The following is a 17,031-nucleotide window of genomic DNA, read 5'->3' as shown; positions in this document are numbered from 1 at the left end:
GCTTTGGGAGCCAAAGAGACCTATCTCTCAATTTTGGATCTGTCTAGCTTTGGGTCCTAGGAACACTGTTTTGACATCTCTGAGACTTAGTTACTTCATTATAAAATAAGTATTATAAAATCTTCCACCTAGTTTTTTTTTTTTTTAAGGATTAGTGATAATACATACAAAGTAATATATGTGGTGGCTGCTTGCTATAGACTGGGAGAGAATTCTGTCTCCCTCAAAATCCGTATATTGAAACTTAATGCCCAAGGTGATGGTGCTCAACAGTGGGGTCTGTGGGAGGTGTTGAGGTCATAAGCGTGGAGCCCTTATGAATGAGATTAGTTCTCTTATAATAAAGATCCACTGAATTCTCTAGCCCCTTCCACCATGCGAGGGCACAGGGAGAAGGCAGAAAGAGGGCCCTCATCAGACACCAAATCTGCCAGAACTGCGAGAAATAAACTTCTATTGTTTATAAGCCACACAGTCTATGGTATTCTTGTCATAGTGAGACCTTGTTATTTATGCTAGAATGCTTCAGACTGTTGCTTCAGAGCTTTTACCTTGTGTCTGAAGAGTACCTACTAATAATTCTTTTACAACTAAGAGGAAGGATCCATTGGGTGTGGAGGTGACAGTAATATGTGGTACCGACAGCCAGTGAGAAAACGCATCCAATACCTAGTGCCTTACAGCACCTGAAGAAAGGGACTGATCAGCGAGGGCTCGTTTAACAGATGATGAAACCAGACCTTCAACGACTGTGATTCATCTAGGAGCACATGACATAGTCTCAGTTCTCTTTTATTCCTGGTTCTTAACTAGATGATAAACCATTTAGGAGCAAAGCAGTAGCAGCCCACAGGAAAAATTAGAGTCTTATGTACCACCACAGAAAACCATTAGAACCGCATACAATGAAGAGTGAATACCTGATAAGAGCCCCTTCGAATAAAGGAAAACTAGTAACAATATACAAATAAAAATTAAAAATCATAGCCACACTTTAGAATATTCATCCAGCTAACAGTAGGCCAGGTTTATCCAATACTTTGGCATAACAAAGTTATCTGTGAAGCATTTCAAGCATTTGTTTAATGTGTCAACATTATCCACGCACAGGACACTTCACAGCTTGACTATTTCCATGTTTACCCTCTCTAAACAGGGCATGATTCTAATATGTGGTGCTTCATCTATTTTCATATGTTTTATTCCCATTTACAATTCAAAATATTTCTTTTCATGAAAAAGGAGCAATTTTAGTTAGGAAAACCATATCTACAACTTACTGCTTCCTTAAGAAATTAACTTACAGTCTTGCACAGTGAACTGAGGTTTAAGTTTTTTTTCAGATTAGAAAACTGAGCCGCTATGGACTACTATGTAGCCTACAGCATTATTTTATAGCTGGGGACAAAGTCACCCCCTATATGAAATTGTGTGAGTTAATCACAGAAGCACGAGAAGTCTTTAACTATAATGGTGTTACAGGGCTCAGCTGGAAATTTATTTAAATTATTTTCTGTTTTATAGGTCTCTTTCACATTACTCTCATCATGCTCATTATTTTTTACATTTCATAGGGCTCATGGTATCTAAATGCGGTCATTTGCTTTTTCCTACCCATTAAATAGGAGTGATCACAAAACTTGTTGCAAATCTCAACTTTAAACAGCAGTATTGTTTCTGGAGATGTTGTACAGTGGGATAAATAACCAGTCTATAGCAAATGACTGCTGAAGGAAAAAGGGAAATTCAATATGCTCTGCATGGCTTTACATTAAAGAAACACAGACAAATAGCACTACATTTCTTGACAATCATTATATAGTCTGAAGCAGGCAGAAACTACATTAGGTTTAATTTAGAGGGGAAAATTCTTTGAAATAATTGACATAGTTTATGCTTTCCTGTCATAGTAATCAAGCCATTCCTTTACCACTGGGAATGAAAGCGGATCTCTGTATTTTTTCAATAAATTAGAAAACATAAAAGTAAATGTTTTTACCAAGTTACATCAGTACTAAGTCTTAGTAATTAATTATTCACATTCATCCCAATCTCTGTCAAGAAAGTGGAATAACCAGGCTTATAACTAGAAGACCCCCCTCCCAAAAAGCACACTAATTTTTTCTTTATGATAATGCAGTCAGAATCACAATATAAGTCACTCTATCCCAACTGTAAACTAAAATTAAGCTTGCTTTTGTAATTTTTTTTTTTTTTTGGCTTCCCTGCTGGAGATCATGTAAGGAAAACAAGTTCAGGGAGTAACTTTAAATTCAACCTAAAGGTGACCCTTGAACAACATGGTTTGAACTGTGCAGGTCCAGTTATACGCAGATTTTTCTCAACAAATACTGGAAAATTCTCTTGAGATTTGCGACAATTTGAAAAAACTCACAGATGAACTGTGTAGTTTAGAAATAGCAAAAAAATTAAGGAAAAGTGAGGTATATCATGAATGTGTAAAATATATGTAGATACTAGTCTACCCTTACATAGGCATAAGGTGAGTGGTATTTAATATAACATTAATAATGTATTCACTTTCTTACTGTCTTATAACTTTGCTTTCAAAGAATTATATTACCATACAGTATACCTTTCTCATAATTGGAGAATATCAGTCTATCATAGGTAAGTTTTTTTAATGTAACAATGTTTCTAATAATACATTATGAATATGACTATAATACTGTATGTCATAAAAATTTTATACCAATTCACTTATTAGTATATAGTCTAGGCTACCATGAAGCAATCATATCAATTATACTACCTCCTTTAAAGCAATCATTTTTACAGGTTAATAATGCATGTATTGTTATACCTATAAATAAATGTTTCTTTTTCACATTATCTTTTCATTTTTGATACCTAGTCTTAGTAATATATATAATATTTATGGTTTTTTCATCATAGACATACCGTGTTTTTATCAAGACAATATTGATGTAGGTACTGACAGACAATTCATCTTGTAAACAGAGGAGATAAACTTAACAGTGTCGATAAACACAGTGCTGTAAATGTATTTTCTCTTCCTTACGATTTCCTTAATAACATTTTCTTTTCTCCAGCTTACTTTACTGTAAGAATACAGCTTATAATACATATACAAAATACGTGTTAACCGACTATTTGTTATCGGTAAGGCTTCCTGTCAATAGTAGGAAATTGGTAGTTAAGTTCTGGGGGAGTCAAAAGTTATATGTGGATTTTTTTACTGTGCGATGAATTGGTGTCCATAACCCCCACATTTTTCAAGGGTCAACTGCAGTTCTTTGTTGATTCCATAATGTTTAGAAGTTACCATCCTGCAAAATTTGTCAACTTTTAGCCAAAGACATGAGGATAATCTATTGGGAAACATGGTGACTGAAAAACCATTCTACCAAAATGCTAGGTTTTCACTGACTCTATTCTGAAATCGAATCTTCTAGAAATGTCCTAAAAGCTGGAAATCTGGCTATCTTGGTTTTGATTATGAAGATATCAAAAAATCAAGGAGGTGGGTAGTGAATCTAAAGGCCTGGTATGAGGTCAGGTCAAAGGCTGGGAAAGAGAAACCAGGCAAAGTACCAGCAGAACAGTGCTGGTCATTTGAGGACAGAATACAGATGTAGGTGGTAGACCAGAACAGAATCTACGACTCTAAGAGCAAGCCAGCTACGACAGGCATCAAGACCTCTATTTCAAAAGTTGGGCTACATTTCTGTTCTTTGTTTTTTCTATTGATTTTCCTACTTTTATATCTTAATATTCACAAAACTCTTTTTAAATGTTCTAGTCTATCTCAATTATGCCGGTGAAGAAGCACAAGGAGACTATTTTGTTTATACTGAATTCAAAATACTGAAGAGAGAAAATCCCCCCTGAGGGCCAGCACAGAGCACATGTAATTCAAGCAAGAAAATCCCAAGGTGTAGGAAATGACACTTATTAAAGTAAATGTGAGTAAGGGAGGCTATCACACAGAGTCTAATCCATACGTAAATATGGATCAAGGGCAAGAAGCTTACCCGGGTTTTGTCCAAGGCTGCTTTTACTTCAGATTGCTCCTGGGCAGATATAAGCAGTGCAAAGGATAAAAACGTGACCAGGAGAGTGACAGGCAGACAATGCCCCCAATGCCTCCCATGTTGTCTCAAGGGGGGATTTTAGAACACCACCATTTTGACAGCCCACACGAGTGGAGAGGAGTCCAGAGGGGCAACAACAGAAATGGCGCATACTATCCCATAAGGCAATAATTATGCTATTTGGTGAGTGATGTCCCCTAGGCTTACTTTCAGGTTCCAGACCTTGAAATTCTTCCTATTGAGCACTGTGACAATTAACCCTTATCTGTGCCTTCCTTGCAGGATCTGAGAGTTTTCTATTTATATCCTCTTATGGGACTTTGCTCGTGCAGGTCTGACAAGAGCCTCCCAGAATCTACAATGTGTCAGTCACTGTGGAAAGTGTTTCACACATTTTCCCATGTATAATCATCCCAATGCTGTAATATAGGAATTGTATCCCCATGTGTAAAAGAGAAAAATAAAGCTCAGAGAAGTACTTAGCAATTAAGAGAAAGAATTTTAGAACAGAACAGCTCTGCTACTTAGTTGTGTAAGCCATCTAAATTCTCTAGGCCGGAGTATAACGTTATTTATAAAATGAGGAATAACAACATTTGCTTCATAGTATTACTATGTTGATAAAATAAAATAATGAATGGAGAGCCTTTATCACAGTGACTGGCATGTAGGAAATCCTTAGTAAGTAATCATTTTTAATGTCAAAATAATTCTGAGGTTTGGAAACCAAACCCAAAGAGATGTAAGGTGGGGGCAGGCAAAACAGAATTAGGGCCACTAGAAAAGACACACTTTTCCACCTGCAGATTCTCTTTCCAACGCAAATTTTATTTCAGAGGAGAATGTTCCCTTACAGAAGATGGAGAATCATAATCTGGCTAATAGGGACTAAGTGATGAGCACAATAAGGACAACTTCATAAGACATCATCTCCCCTGGTCCAAGGATACTAAGAGGAATGTTCTAGTACCACTTAAAAATAAGCCTGGATTTTCTAGTGGAGAAACAATCATACAAAAGCATTTTGTCCAAAGGAATTAAAAACTGGAGAAAGAGTATCTACATTTCAGTTTAGTCTAAGTATCAACTAAATCACATATCAAAGAAAGTAAGATCTTCTTACATTCTTTCTTCTGTGTATGTGAGTGTGTGTGTGTGTGTGTGTGTGCGCATGCATGCATGTGTTTTAAAACAAAAAAAAAAACCAAAGAATAACAGATTTGAAGGTTCACAAAACCTAACTTTTCAAGAGTGGAAATATAAATTCTTGGAACTTTCCAAGACAGTCAAGGAAGAGTCCACCTTATAAAGAGGGTGAAAACACAAGCTATTGAACCACAATAGCTATGACTATTAAATCTGACCAAATAAATCTGTAAGCTATTAACATACCAATCTTCCCCTATAACCAGTCAGATATTGTACTCCTTATCTGACTTGAAGTACTTTTGCTACATAATCTCCTACACACAGTAGCAAAAAGCCAATCAACATAATTAGCTATAAGTATCACTTATCATTTGGGAAACATTTGAACTTAGTCTTAGCAAAGCTGCTTTATACGTTACTGACGATGAGATGCTGTAGACCAGGCAGGGGTGATGAAACCACTACTTTACCAGACTGTTTCTCAATAGTTTCAGTCAACTTAATTAAGAAATAAATAGCTCAGCACCCCTGTGAGCCCTCCTGTCCTTTAATTATTGATATAATTTAAAATAAGGAGCAGCTCCAATAACTATTTCATAAACTGCTGTCTGGCAACATAAAGATGACAAAAAGAACCAAAGCAAGAATGATTAAGTTAAATGTATCTCTGGGCAACCTAAAAGGGTGATAAGGCAAACATTCCATGATATCCTCAGGGGCTGAAGATCAAATCTATACAGCTTTAAGTCCAAGAATGAAACCCACAATAGTGCATAAATATTAAAACCACAATGACAAAAATAATCATTCCCAATGCTGATTTTCCTTTTCTTATTTCAAAGAGACATGCCACAGTCAATCCATGATCGATGATATCAAAAGCATCGGGTAAATTTGACTGTATTACTATGAGGTATGGTCGTATACAATCACTAGAATTAAACCATCAATTGAAAATCAAATGATACTAATGCTTGAGATCAACGTAGCAGGTAATAATAATATGGTACTCTGTATTCATTTATTATATCATCAGCCCATCTAAATTCTTTAAAAACCTTCTAAAAAACCAAAGAATATTACTAGTTAACTATCAGTTGATCACCCAACTCCAGCGATAGGCAGAGACTAGGCTCTACTGGTTACTAGCTCCTGAGTAATAGGCTAATCAGGCCAATAGCACTTTGCTAAAAATCTCTGGCAACCCATATCAAATATGATATTTGGCTCCCAGGCTGCATTCATGACAGGTATTTTGAATAATGAAAAAATGGGAGCCACAGTCTAGGAAAGAAACATGGTCCCCTCACTAAAAAGACAGCGTCAAGCAGGCAGAGAAGAGTTTTCTTTGCTGATAAGGTCCTCTAAACTACACAGAAATGTGATTTTTCTTTTCCAGGAAGCTTAGATAATCTCTCTCAGTGGTGAACTCATAAAAAGAACTAGGGATTCTGTAGAGCCTTAGTTCTCAAACACCAGCAACTTCAACATCACTTAGAAACTTATTAGAAATGTAAATTCTTTGGCCCCACTCCAAACCTACAGTATCAGGAACTCTGGGGATGGGATTTAGCAGTCTGTGTTTTAAGAAGCTCTCCAGGAGATCCTGTTGCCTTGCCAAAGTTTGAAAACCACTGCAGTAACAACAATGACACAAAAAAATTCTTAACAATTAGGACAGAGCACTTTTGGCTTCCCCGCTGACTTTCTAATTTACCTGTGTGTGGGAAGAGAGTGCTGTGAGACATGCCTCTAATAATCAGGTGATAAGCACTGCATTTCAAATATCTTCATATATCTATGATCATGACTTTATGAGTTGAAGTGTTTGGAAATTAAATTTTCCTACTTAGTGTGACAATTAAGGATATTAGCAATATTTGTGATTTACTCAACATTTAGTTTTTTATATTAGGGGTCTAGGAAATGAGAAAATAAGGAGCTCTGCTCTTAAAATTGACTTAGTTAAAATACGTCTTCATAATAACAGTGCAACAAGCTAATCATATTGTTCACACAAATAAAGAGAAATCTAGTATACACTAATAAACATACAGGAAAAGATTTCTGATTTAGGTATTTTCAGTATGGTGTATTACCTTTTGAAGAATTAAAATGAAAGATGTACAATTTTACTTATCACATTAAGCTATATAAGGCCTAAGAGACATTGAAAACTAAGTATGACAAAAAAGTAAAGATAACATTTTTTTCCTTTTCAATATTAAACTGAAGTCCCAATTTTGTTTATAAAGCAAGCAGATAGTTTGATCCCAAGAGCTCACAGTCATAAAACAAAACAATGTTCCATATTCATTTTACTGTTTCTCTTCTTTCAAGGAAGAGTAGCACCGTGGAATAGCTGTCTGGCTCTAACAACCTTAATAAGTTTATAATGAGACAAAATGGGGTGGGTTTCTTTTCCTTAATTTTAACGAGTTTTTAGATGCATTTAAAAAACTACTGAGCTTATAGTCCATGATGTAATGAGTGATATAATCATGGAAACATGCTTTGTTTATGTGATGTAATCACGTAAACAAATGATTAGACATATTTGGTAAGTAACATTATTTTTTTATCACATATATTCAATTAAAAGAAAGTCCAAAATTCATTGCTTAGAATCAGAAACACTATGATATTTTTAGAGATTCATGTATAACTGTGTCTCAAGACTACTTTAAAGTAAATTAAACGTGAAGTCAAGGGCACTGAGTACAAAATTTTTCAATGTCAGGTTTTCTTCTAGCCCCACCACATATCCAAACAGCATGACCCTGATAATGCTTTAGATCCCCACCTCCATTTCCTCCTCTATACACTCCTTGACTTCTAACAGATGCTCTCTCTTTTGCAGAACTCACTGTTAAGATTAACTAGAGATTCCAGTTTTATTCAGGGGTAAATGACTTTTCTCCTATAACTTACCCTTCATACCTTTTGGGATTCTCAATTACTGGAAAATATTTTTACCTCAATTACACCAATTTTCTTTAGTTGCGTAATATTCTTAAATCTTTCAATGGAACAGGACCGTGTTTTTACAAAGAGGCACAAAGTAGAGTGTGAAATAATCAGTTAACAAATGCACATACCTGCCTCCCCACAAAATAGAAAAGACATAACTTACTGAATTCTAACTAAATAATCAGTGCTTAGCACTGCAGGGCAGAGAAGATACTGAAGTTAGAGTTCTATTCCTCAAGAGATTACACTTTATCAGGGAGAAAAGCCAAATTACTATACAAGAAACAATGATCTCCATTTATGAAAGCCATCTTCCTAGCAAAATACAAGTCCTAAACTACTTTTGAGTCCCCTATCTCCTCACATTGGATCAGCCACCAAATCCTGCAGCTTCTATCTGTCACCCATTAATTCCTTTCAATCCCCACTGCCAACTGTCCAGGTCCAGAAGCTCAGTATCACTTACTTGGACTTCGGCAAAATCTAATTTCCTGACATCAGGTTTTCCTTCACAGGGCTCTCAGAATGAGTTTTCTAAAATGCACCAATAAGACTTGTATCCAGAATAAATGAAAAATGCTTATAGCTCAATGAAAAGACAAACAATTCCCCCAAAATTAAGCATGTGATTTGAATAGACACTTTACCAAGGATGGTATATGGATGGCAATTAAGCACATTAAAAGGTGCTCAACATCATGAGTAGGGAATTGCAAATTAAAATCATAATGATATATCACTGAACTTCTGTTAGAATGGTGGGAGGGAAATGTAAAAACTGACAGTACCAAGTGCAACAAGGATTCAGAATAATTGGGACTCTTACACACTGCTGGTGAGAATAAAAAATAGTACTATCCTTTGGAAAATAGTTTGGCAATGTCTTACAGAATTAAACATATACTCAACATATGACCCATCAAACCCACTCCTAGACATTAATCCAGAAGAAATGGAAATATGTTTCCACAAAAACGTTTATGTTAATGCCAACAGTAGTTTTATCTATAACAGCCAAAAAATGAAAAACCTAAATGTCCTTCAACTGGTGAATGGATAAACTACCTGTGGTATGTCCATACAATGGAATACTACTTAGCAGTGAAAAGGAATGAACCATCAATAGGCAAAACAACATGGGTGAATCTCAAATGCATTATGCCAAGTGAAAGAAACCACACTCAAAAAGCTACATAGTGTATGACTGCATTTTGAAAAGGCAAGAATTATAGGGACAGGAACCATTTTGGTGACTGCAAGGGACTGGGGGTGGGGGGTAGGGAGTTGCTGACTCTAAAGAGGCAGAATGAATTTTCTTGGGGCAGTGGCAATGATCTGTATCTTGACTGTTTGTGGTGGTTACAAAATTATGAGCATTTGTCAAAACTCATAGAACTACAGGCTAAAATATGTACATTTTATTGTAAATAAATTATGCCACAATAGAGTTGATTTAAAAGGGGAAAAAAAGAGGATCAGTGTTTCTATGAGAACAAAGTTTCAAGACAGAAAGATACCCCTTCTGAAGAAATAAAAGCCTGTAAGTTATTTCCCTAATAACTGACATCTTTCTGAACCAAAAAATGATGAATGATTCATAGGGAAATCTGACCAAGAAAATTGATAGACTCAACCTCTAACTGATTTCTCAGAGAACACAGACTTTTAAACCAGAGACAACCTGTACACTGTAATTTGACCAAGTATAAAAATAAAATGGGAATTTTTCCATAACATGAAAATATCAGAGGCAAACAAAAGTCTGTGTTAATTTTATTAATTCTTATATTTAAAGATCTTAGAAATTATCAGTAAGATGGCATATTCCACATACACACCAATCCTTTCTACTTGTACATTTATTACTTTAAACATTATTTCTCTTATGTTTGGTTGTGCTTTGTTCATTATTTGTATTACTGCATTCTAATCTGGCTGCGTAGAGTTAAATTACTACCCTTTGAAGTTGTATCCTAAGTTCATTATAATTCTGCTTAAGATAGCAAAAGAAATTGACTTGAATACTTTGGGTAACTTTCCTTTTTTGTTTTCATTGAAATATTATTATTTAACATATACCAAAAGGTAGTGTCAAGAAGCATAATATATTTAAAACAGAACTCAAGTTACAAAAATTTAATATTGATTTACATCAATTTTTCAGAGCCCAACATTTTTCATTTGTATATATTTTTCAATGTCTACATAGTCACAAAATATATGTACCATTAGAAACACAAAATAATTTTTAAATAACTATTTTAATTTAGAAAACACCTGAAAATGAAATTCTCAGTTAAATCACTCGAACTTTAAAATTAAACAGTCTATCAAAAGTCAGTAGTCAAAATTATCCTTTAAATACCACAGTCTGTCCAACTCAAATCCCCTTCAGATCTGCATTTTCCTATAAAACTGCAATAAACAAAGCACAAAAGCACACAGCTCCAATTAACAGAATCCTGGTGCCTAGAATTAGCTTTAGGATAGAGAAGCATTAAGCATTAATACAGGATTAGTATCTGGTCTAATGGTTTCAGTATGGCTTGACTGCAAGCTAGGCTAAAAACTTCAAAGGCACTGCTGAATACGTGGTGTAATAAGTCAATGCCCCTTGAAATTTATGCTGTCTTATTCCTGCAGAGTCATTAATGCTAAAATGATTCCAATAAACTGATAAATTTTATTTGTAATTTCACTTAAAATAGAAGAGCAGTATTTCAAAATCACTACAATCTTGCTGATGATGTTAATGTATATGAATCTCTTGGTTGTGGGGTAATTCTTTTCCTCTTCACAGTGGTAGGCTGTGTAAATACAACAATTTTTCTTTTATTGTTCACTAATGAGATAGTAATTGCCATCAGAATCCTACTGGGAATATAGACTTATAAATATAATAGGCCTAAGCATAGGTGTTACTATCTATAATGGTTCTCAGATACATTTTATTCTGCATGAACACACCAGCACCAAAATGTTTTCTTTTCTATGGAAGATAAACTCCATACTTTCAGAAATGTGCAAACAGGAAAAACAATTTTATCTAGGCAGATTTCAGGTTCTTCTTTTTAGCAACTAAATGGAAAAGCAATTAACAGAATGCTTTTTTTTTATCAAAAACTGATTAACCTGGGAACTATATTCAATAGCTTGTAATAACCTATAATGAAAAAGAATATGAAAAAGAATATATATGTATTAACTAAATCAGTATGCTGTACAACAGAAACTAACACAACATTATAAAGCAACTATACTTCAATTAAAAAAAACCTATTAACCTTTAATTAGAAATCCTAAAAAGGTGCTATTTTCCAGTTTTTAGTGTTTCAATTAGAAACATAACTGCCAGCCTCAGTGTGAGTTTCAAAGAATGTACTGTAATGTAAAACTGCACACTTCACTTCAAATACTGGTTGTATATGAAGGGAATTTAAAGATGCTTTAATGTATTGTTGGCTGACACCACTACCTTCAAAGTTTACATAGGGCATAAAAATTTCTAGAAATTCATTTAAAATAATATTTTCTGGTGATGAACCACATTTGGCAATTAGTGCCCTCTGGGATCTCAGGTACTCTCCTGCTCCTAAATATGTATGGTAGGTAATCATTTACCATTCAGCAGGGAAATTAACAGAAGTTCCCATTCTTAGATTACCATCTTTTCTAAACCCCAAATGAAATGTAAATGTAGTACCTTTCATGATGTCCCAAGTCTGACAGAAATTCATCTGCATGTCTTTGGAGTTCATTTCCTTCTAAATTCTTTAATTTTTTCAACTCACTTTGTAGAAAAAACCAGAGCTCTTTAGCTCCATTTTCAATCCTCCTCCTCAGGATTTCATGATCCTTCCCCAGACCTGCAATCAAAGAACAGACAGCATCAGCATTTCCAACATTTTGATGAGAGGAAATTTTCAATTATTTGTGCTAAACATCAATATATTGAAGAGGAAAAACACTGTATAATCACCTACCATTTCTAGTTTGTTTCTTATAATTTTCAATCTGTTCTTTGGCCTTCACAAGTTGCTCTTCTAAAGCACGAACCCTTCCTGAAGCTGGCCCCTGATCAATGGGGCCTTCTGGTATTCTGTAGTTCAAGGAATAAAATGTAAACATTTAGCTTATACATTGTGCAACAAAACACATGCTTACTTTGCTAAAATATGTTTATTGGTAACTCTAGAAGTCACTAGATCATATTATATATTAAAAGTACCAAAATGATATTTTCTCTCCAAAGGTATAGGGTAAAATATAAACACCAGAATGACACTGAACAAATACAGAAAAAAAAAATAATCTAACTCAGAGATCTACGATCTTCTAGGAATGAAAGAGCCTTCAGAACTGTCTCCTAAAAACTCTCATCATATTACTTAGACTAACATCATCAGTGGGAAAGTGATCGATTCTTCATTAGAGTCGAGAATAAAAAAAAGGAGGAGTATAGCTCAGTGGTTGAATGGGTGCTTAGCATGCATGAGGTCCTGAGTTCAATCCTCAGTAACCCTATTAAAACAAACAAACAAACAAATAAACAACAAAATGATCTCACCCCTCCAAAAAAGTGAAGGAAAGGGCGAAGGAAAGGCTTAAAGGGAATAAGAAAGCACATGTGTCTATATTCAAATTTCAAATGCAAATTACTTCTAAACTAATCATATCAGGCTATGTAAATCTGTGTTCCAATTCATCAACTCATGACCTGAGATTACTAAGCACTGGTTTTATAGGGAAGGGAAAGACAAGAGTAGAAGATGAAGTATAACAGAAAAAAACCCTAAAGATTAATGTCCTACCTGTTTGTATCAAAGATAGAAAAAATATTAGTCAACAATATAAAATGTTGGTACATAGCAGAGGAACTCCAGGATCTCTTGCTTATATTATCAATCTAAAAAATTCTTTCCAAACTGTACTAGTTTCTAACATATTTTGTTTTTATGTGACTTTTGACAGCATTCTGTTCTCCATTTTGGCCACAAAAGATTATCTACATCCTAGTCTTGGAATCTGTAAATGCGACCTTATGTGGCAAAAGAAACTTTATACGTGTGATTAAGTTAAGGACTTTGAGATGGGGAGATAGCCCTGGATTACTCAGGTGGCCTATAATTGTAACCACAGGTATTCTTATGGGAGGGAGGTAGGAGTTTTTACCACAAAAGAATAAAAGGTAATGTGGCTATTGGTTTTAAAGATGGAGGAAGGGGCCATGAGCAACAAATGCAAGGAAGACACCTTTAGAAGCTGGAAAAGGCAAGGAAACAGATTCTCCCCCAGAGCTTCCCTAGTGAATGTGGCCCTATTGACACCTTGGTTTTGGTCCAGTGAAACTCATTTCAGACTTCTGCCCTCTCAAACTGCAAGAGAATAAATTTCTATTGTTTTAAGCCACAAAGTTTGTGATATCTGTTACAGCAACAATAGGAAACTAACACATATACATACAGAGATATATACATACACAAATATGCATGTATACTTTTGGAAAATTATTGAAGATTAAATAATAGCTGATTTTTCTTCTAAAATCTATTTAAATGAGAAAATGTCTCTGAGAAAGTACTTAGCACAGTGTCTGGCAATAAGTCTTATTAGGACTTTGTATCTAGGCTCAGTCACTTCAGAGATGAGTTGTAATGTCAGAATGTCTGGGAAAGATATTTTTATCATCACAATCATTTTACTAAAATTTAATTTTTAAACTATACTCAGCAGAACTTAAATTTAGATGTCAGCTTAGTCCCTTGAAGCAAAGACAAACAGAAATTTTTTTATACCTTTTCTAACATTTTTATATAACATATGAAGCCAAACTATTAATTACCTATCTCACCCTTAGTAAAGAAGCTCTTGTTACAGCTAAACCAGAGTAAATAAAGTATTCTATTAGTTCATATGAAATTGTATGCACTAACATTGAACAGGGGCAGGAAAGGTAGCCATCCTCTAATCAGGATTGTCCCAGGCTACAGAATTTGAGTGAAACAGCCTTCATTTGATACACGCAAAGTGAATAATGACAAAATGAATAGAGTTGTTAGGTGCACAATTACCCAATATATGAGCACAATTACGTGTACATTCGTAAACGAAGCATTTCCTGGTATGTAGTTTTTAAAACTTGGCTCTAAATCTCTTTCTGAATTATATAACTGGTTTCTAGGAAATAATTTGAAAACAAGACAAAACTACTATCTCTTATAATTTATTTTGGCAGCAGTAATCCATAGGACAAGGATGTCCCTTTCCAGTGCACACTTCAGTGATATGACATTTCAGACAATAGAAAGATATGTCTAGGTTTTCCTTTTTAATCTCATTTCTTTATACCTTCATGGAATAAGATTAGGGGAAAACAGGAATGAGAAAATTGCATAAGGTCTTTTCAGCTATTTCATTAAGTACTAAATCCAATCTAATTCTAATAAAATATAAATGAATTAGTGATTTATATTACATTATTATACACAATAATCTAATCCAACTGTAGATTAACTGTAGATAAAGAAAAATAATAGAGAAGCCAATGTAAAAAAAAAATTACAAAATAAGGACTATGCTTTCCAAATCCTATTCAGAATAAATCTGTAAGAATAGCCTCTTTATCTGAATATTTAGGGAACTGAACGTTTTATTATACTCACTATGCAAAAAGATATACAGAATGTCTTCTGGCCAAGATGAGGTAACAGAGATCAGATTTACCATTAAGCCTGAAACAACTGAAAACCCAGATAAAATATATGAAATAATGATTAAATAAAACTGGAATCAGGAGACTGATGTCAGAAAGATGGCAAAATAGGTGGTTCCTGACTTCAAATCCTCCTCAGGGAAAGGGCAACTAGCAACTAACTAGAGACAAAATACCTATCTGAAGATTCCAGAATGAAGGAGTGAGTCTGAATCATTCCCATGGACCTCAAAAATGGAGAAAAACAGCCTTAAAAGGGTAAAAACTGTTGTTTCACTTTGATGACATTGCCCCTCCCCCAGGTCAGTGCAGTGCTGCACCGAGGAGGTCCCCAGGGCCTAAAGTTTCTCCCGTGGGAAAAGGAGAGTGCAGAGGGACATCAAGTTTCCCCAGCATTCCAGACGCTTCCTGAGGGGCCCACTTAAGCACTGCTCCATGGGGATTACTAGGGGAATTAGCTAGAGACAGAGAAGGGGAAAGGGTTCATAGCAACTAGTGCACGGATCTTGGCAGACTGCATTTCTGCTAGTGGTTGGGTCTTAGCAGATTCCAGCTAGTGACTGTGACCATTTGTGGAGCTGAGCCCATGGCCCCAGCTGGTCAGGGAATTTGGTTGGCAGTTCTGCCTGGTTTGGGTTTCCAGTCAGAGGGCTGACTTGGTGGAGAAGCAAATCTAATGCCCTGCCTATACAAAATCTTGAGTATGGCCTCCAACCCCATCCAATAGGGAAAACTGGCCAAAGATGCCAGGCAGTTGCAAGCAGCTATGCTGAACATCCCACAGCCTACCTGGGCAAGAAAGCAAGTCAGCAGCACCACCCAACTGCTAATTCTAACCTCCAGCCTCACCTGACCAAGAAGCCTGGCCAGGGACCCCAGGCAGCCACAGAGCATATTCTTGCAGACCCTCTTGAGCAGGGAGCCAAGCCACCAGCACTACTCTACTATTGAGTATAGCCTCCAACATTACCAGGTTACCCAGCCAGAGACCTGGCTAGCTCTGGAGCCTATCCTACAACCCCAGTCAGACTGAAAACCAAGACAGCAGCCTTGTCCAACTGCAGAGCATGACCACTTGTTAGGCCAGACGAGAAAGCCCTGTGACACTGGCAGCCTTGAAGCCTGGCCTCTGGTACTGACCATGTGGAGCACAGCCTATAGCACCGTACAGCAGCACAGCATAGCTTACAAGCCCATCCAGCTGCTGAGCATGGCCTGCAGACTCACTCAGATAGAATGCTCAGCCAGTTACCCCACCTAATCACAAAGCACAGCCTATGGCTCTACCCAACCAATGGGCCCAGAAAGCAACCCCACCTAACCACGGAGCATAGCCTCCAGCCCCATCCAACTGTGGGGTACAGCTGGCAGCCCTACTTGACCAAGAAGCCCAGCAAGAGATACTGTCAATCAGTGGAGCACAGCCAGTAGCTTGCTCAATTATGGAGCCATCCCACAGACCCATCAACTTTGGGGCACAGTCTGTGGTCCCATCTGATCAAGGTGTATGGCCTAAGTTCCCATATGATCACAAAGCCCTGTGCATGGCTTTGACTGAATGTACAGTCCAGCAGCACCACCAAGCCAGGGGGCATAGCTTGGGGCCCCACCCAACTAGGGATGACTACAGAGCCCAGCATGTGGCCCTACCCAATCGCAGAATGCACCAGCAACATGCCCTAAACAGGCCATAGAACATGGCCTCAAACCCTGCCTGACCAGGTAATTGCAGAGCACCGCAAGCAGCCCTGCCTGAATGAGGATCCCAGCCATGAGGCCCATCCAAATGTGGAACAATGACAGCATCCCCCAGCCCCAACCTTAGAGCACAGGCAGTAGCTCCATCCAGCTAAGACCCTGAGACCAAGCACTGCCTGTCTAATGCTGCTACCAGCTGTCCATCCACAACCTTAAGCTGAGCTGACTCATGAAGGTCTTTGCCTGCTGAAGCAAACCTACAAAGGCTGGAAAAAAGGCCACTTCCTCAAATGAGCTGTTAAGCACATAAGATAGAAGGATCACAAGGAATCAGGTAAACACGACACCATCAAAGGAAACTAAAACAGCTGCAATAATTACACCTAACTATACCTAAAGAAATGGAAATCTATTAATAGTCTAACA

At 36.5% G+C, this 17,031-nt stretch overlaps 1 protein-coding gene across 5 annotated transcripts in view; it reads right to left on the bottom strand.

The window, feature by feature from the left end:
- FUT8 (fucosyltransferase 8) overlaps positions 1–17,031 on the bottom strand; it is a 255,203-nt gene that overhangs the window by 78,316 nt on the left and 159,856 nt on the right. For all 5 annotated transcript variants that reach the window (XM_031453883.2, XM_064486044.1, XM_031453882.2 and 2 more), the window contains 2 exons: positions 12,179–12,294; positions 11,899–12,061 (listed from right to left, as the gene is read on the bottom strand). In XM_031453883.2, coding sequence (XP_031309743.1) covers positions 11,899–12,061; positions 12,179–12,294 — 279 coding nt within the window. The remainder of the gene's footprint in view (positions 1–11,898; positions 12,062–12,178; positions 12,295–17,031) is intronic.

This window comes from Camelus dromedarius, chromosome 5 (assembly GCF_036321535.1).
Source record: "Camelus dromedarius isolate mCamDro1 chromosome 5, mCamDro1.pat, whole genome shotgun sequence".
Taxonomy (NCBI): Eukaryota; Metazoa; Chordata; class Mammalia; order Artiodactyla; family Camelidae; genus Camelus; species Camelus dromedarius.
The sequence above is the reverse complement of the archived record's forward strand: the minus strand, read 5'-3'. Positions and strand labels throughout refer to the sequence as shown.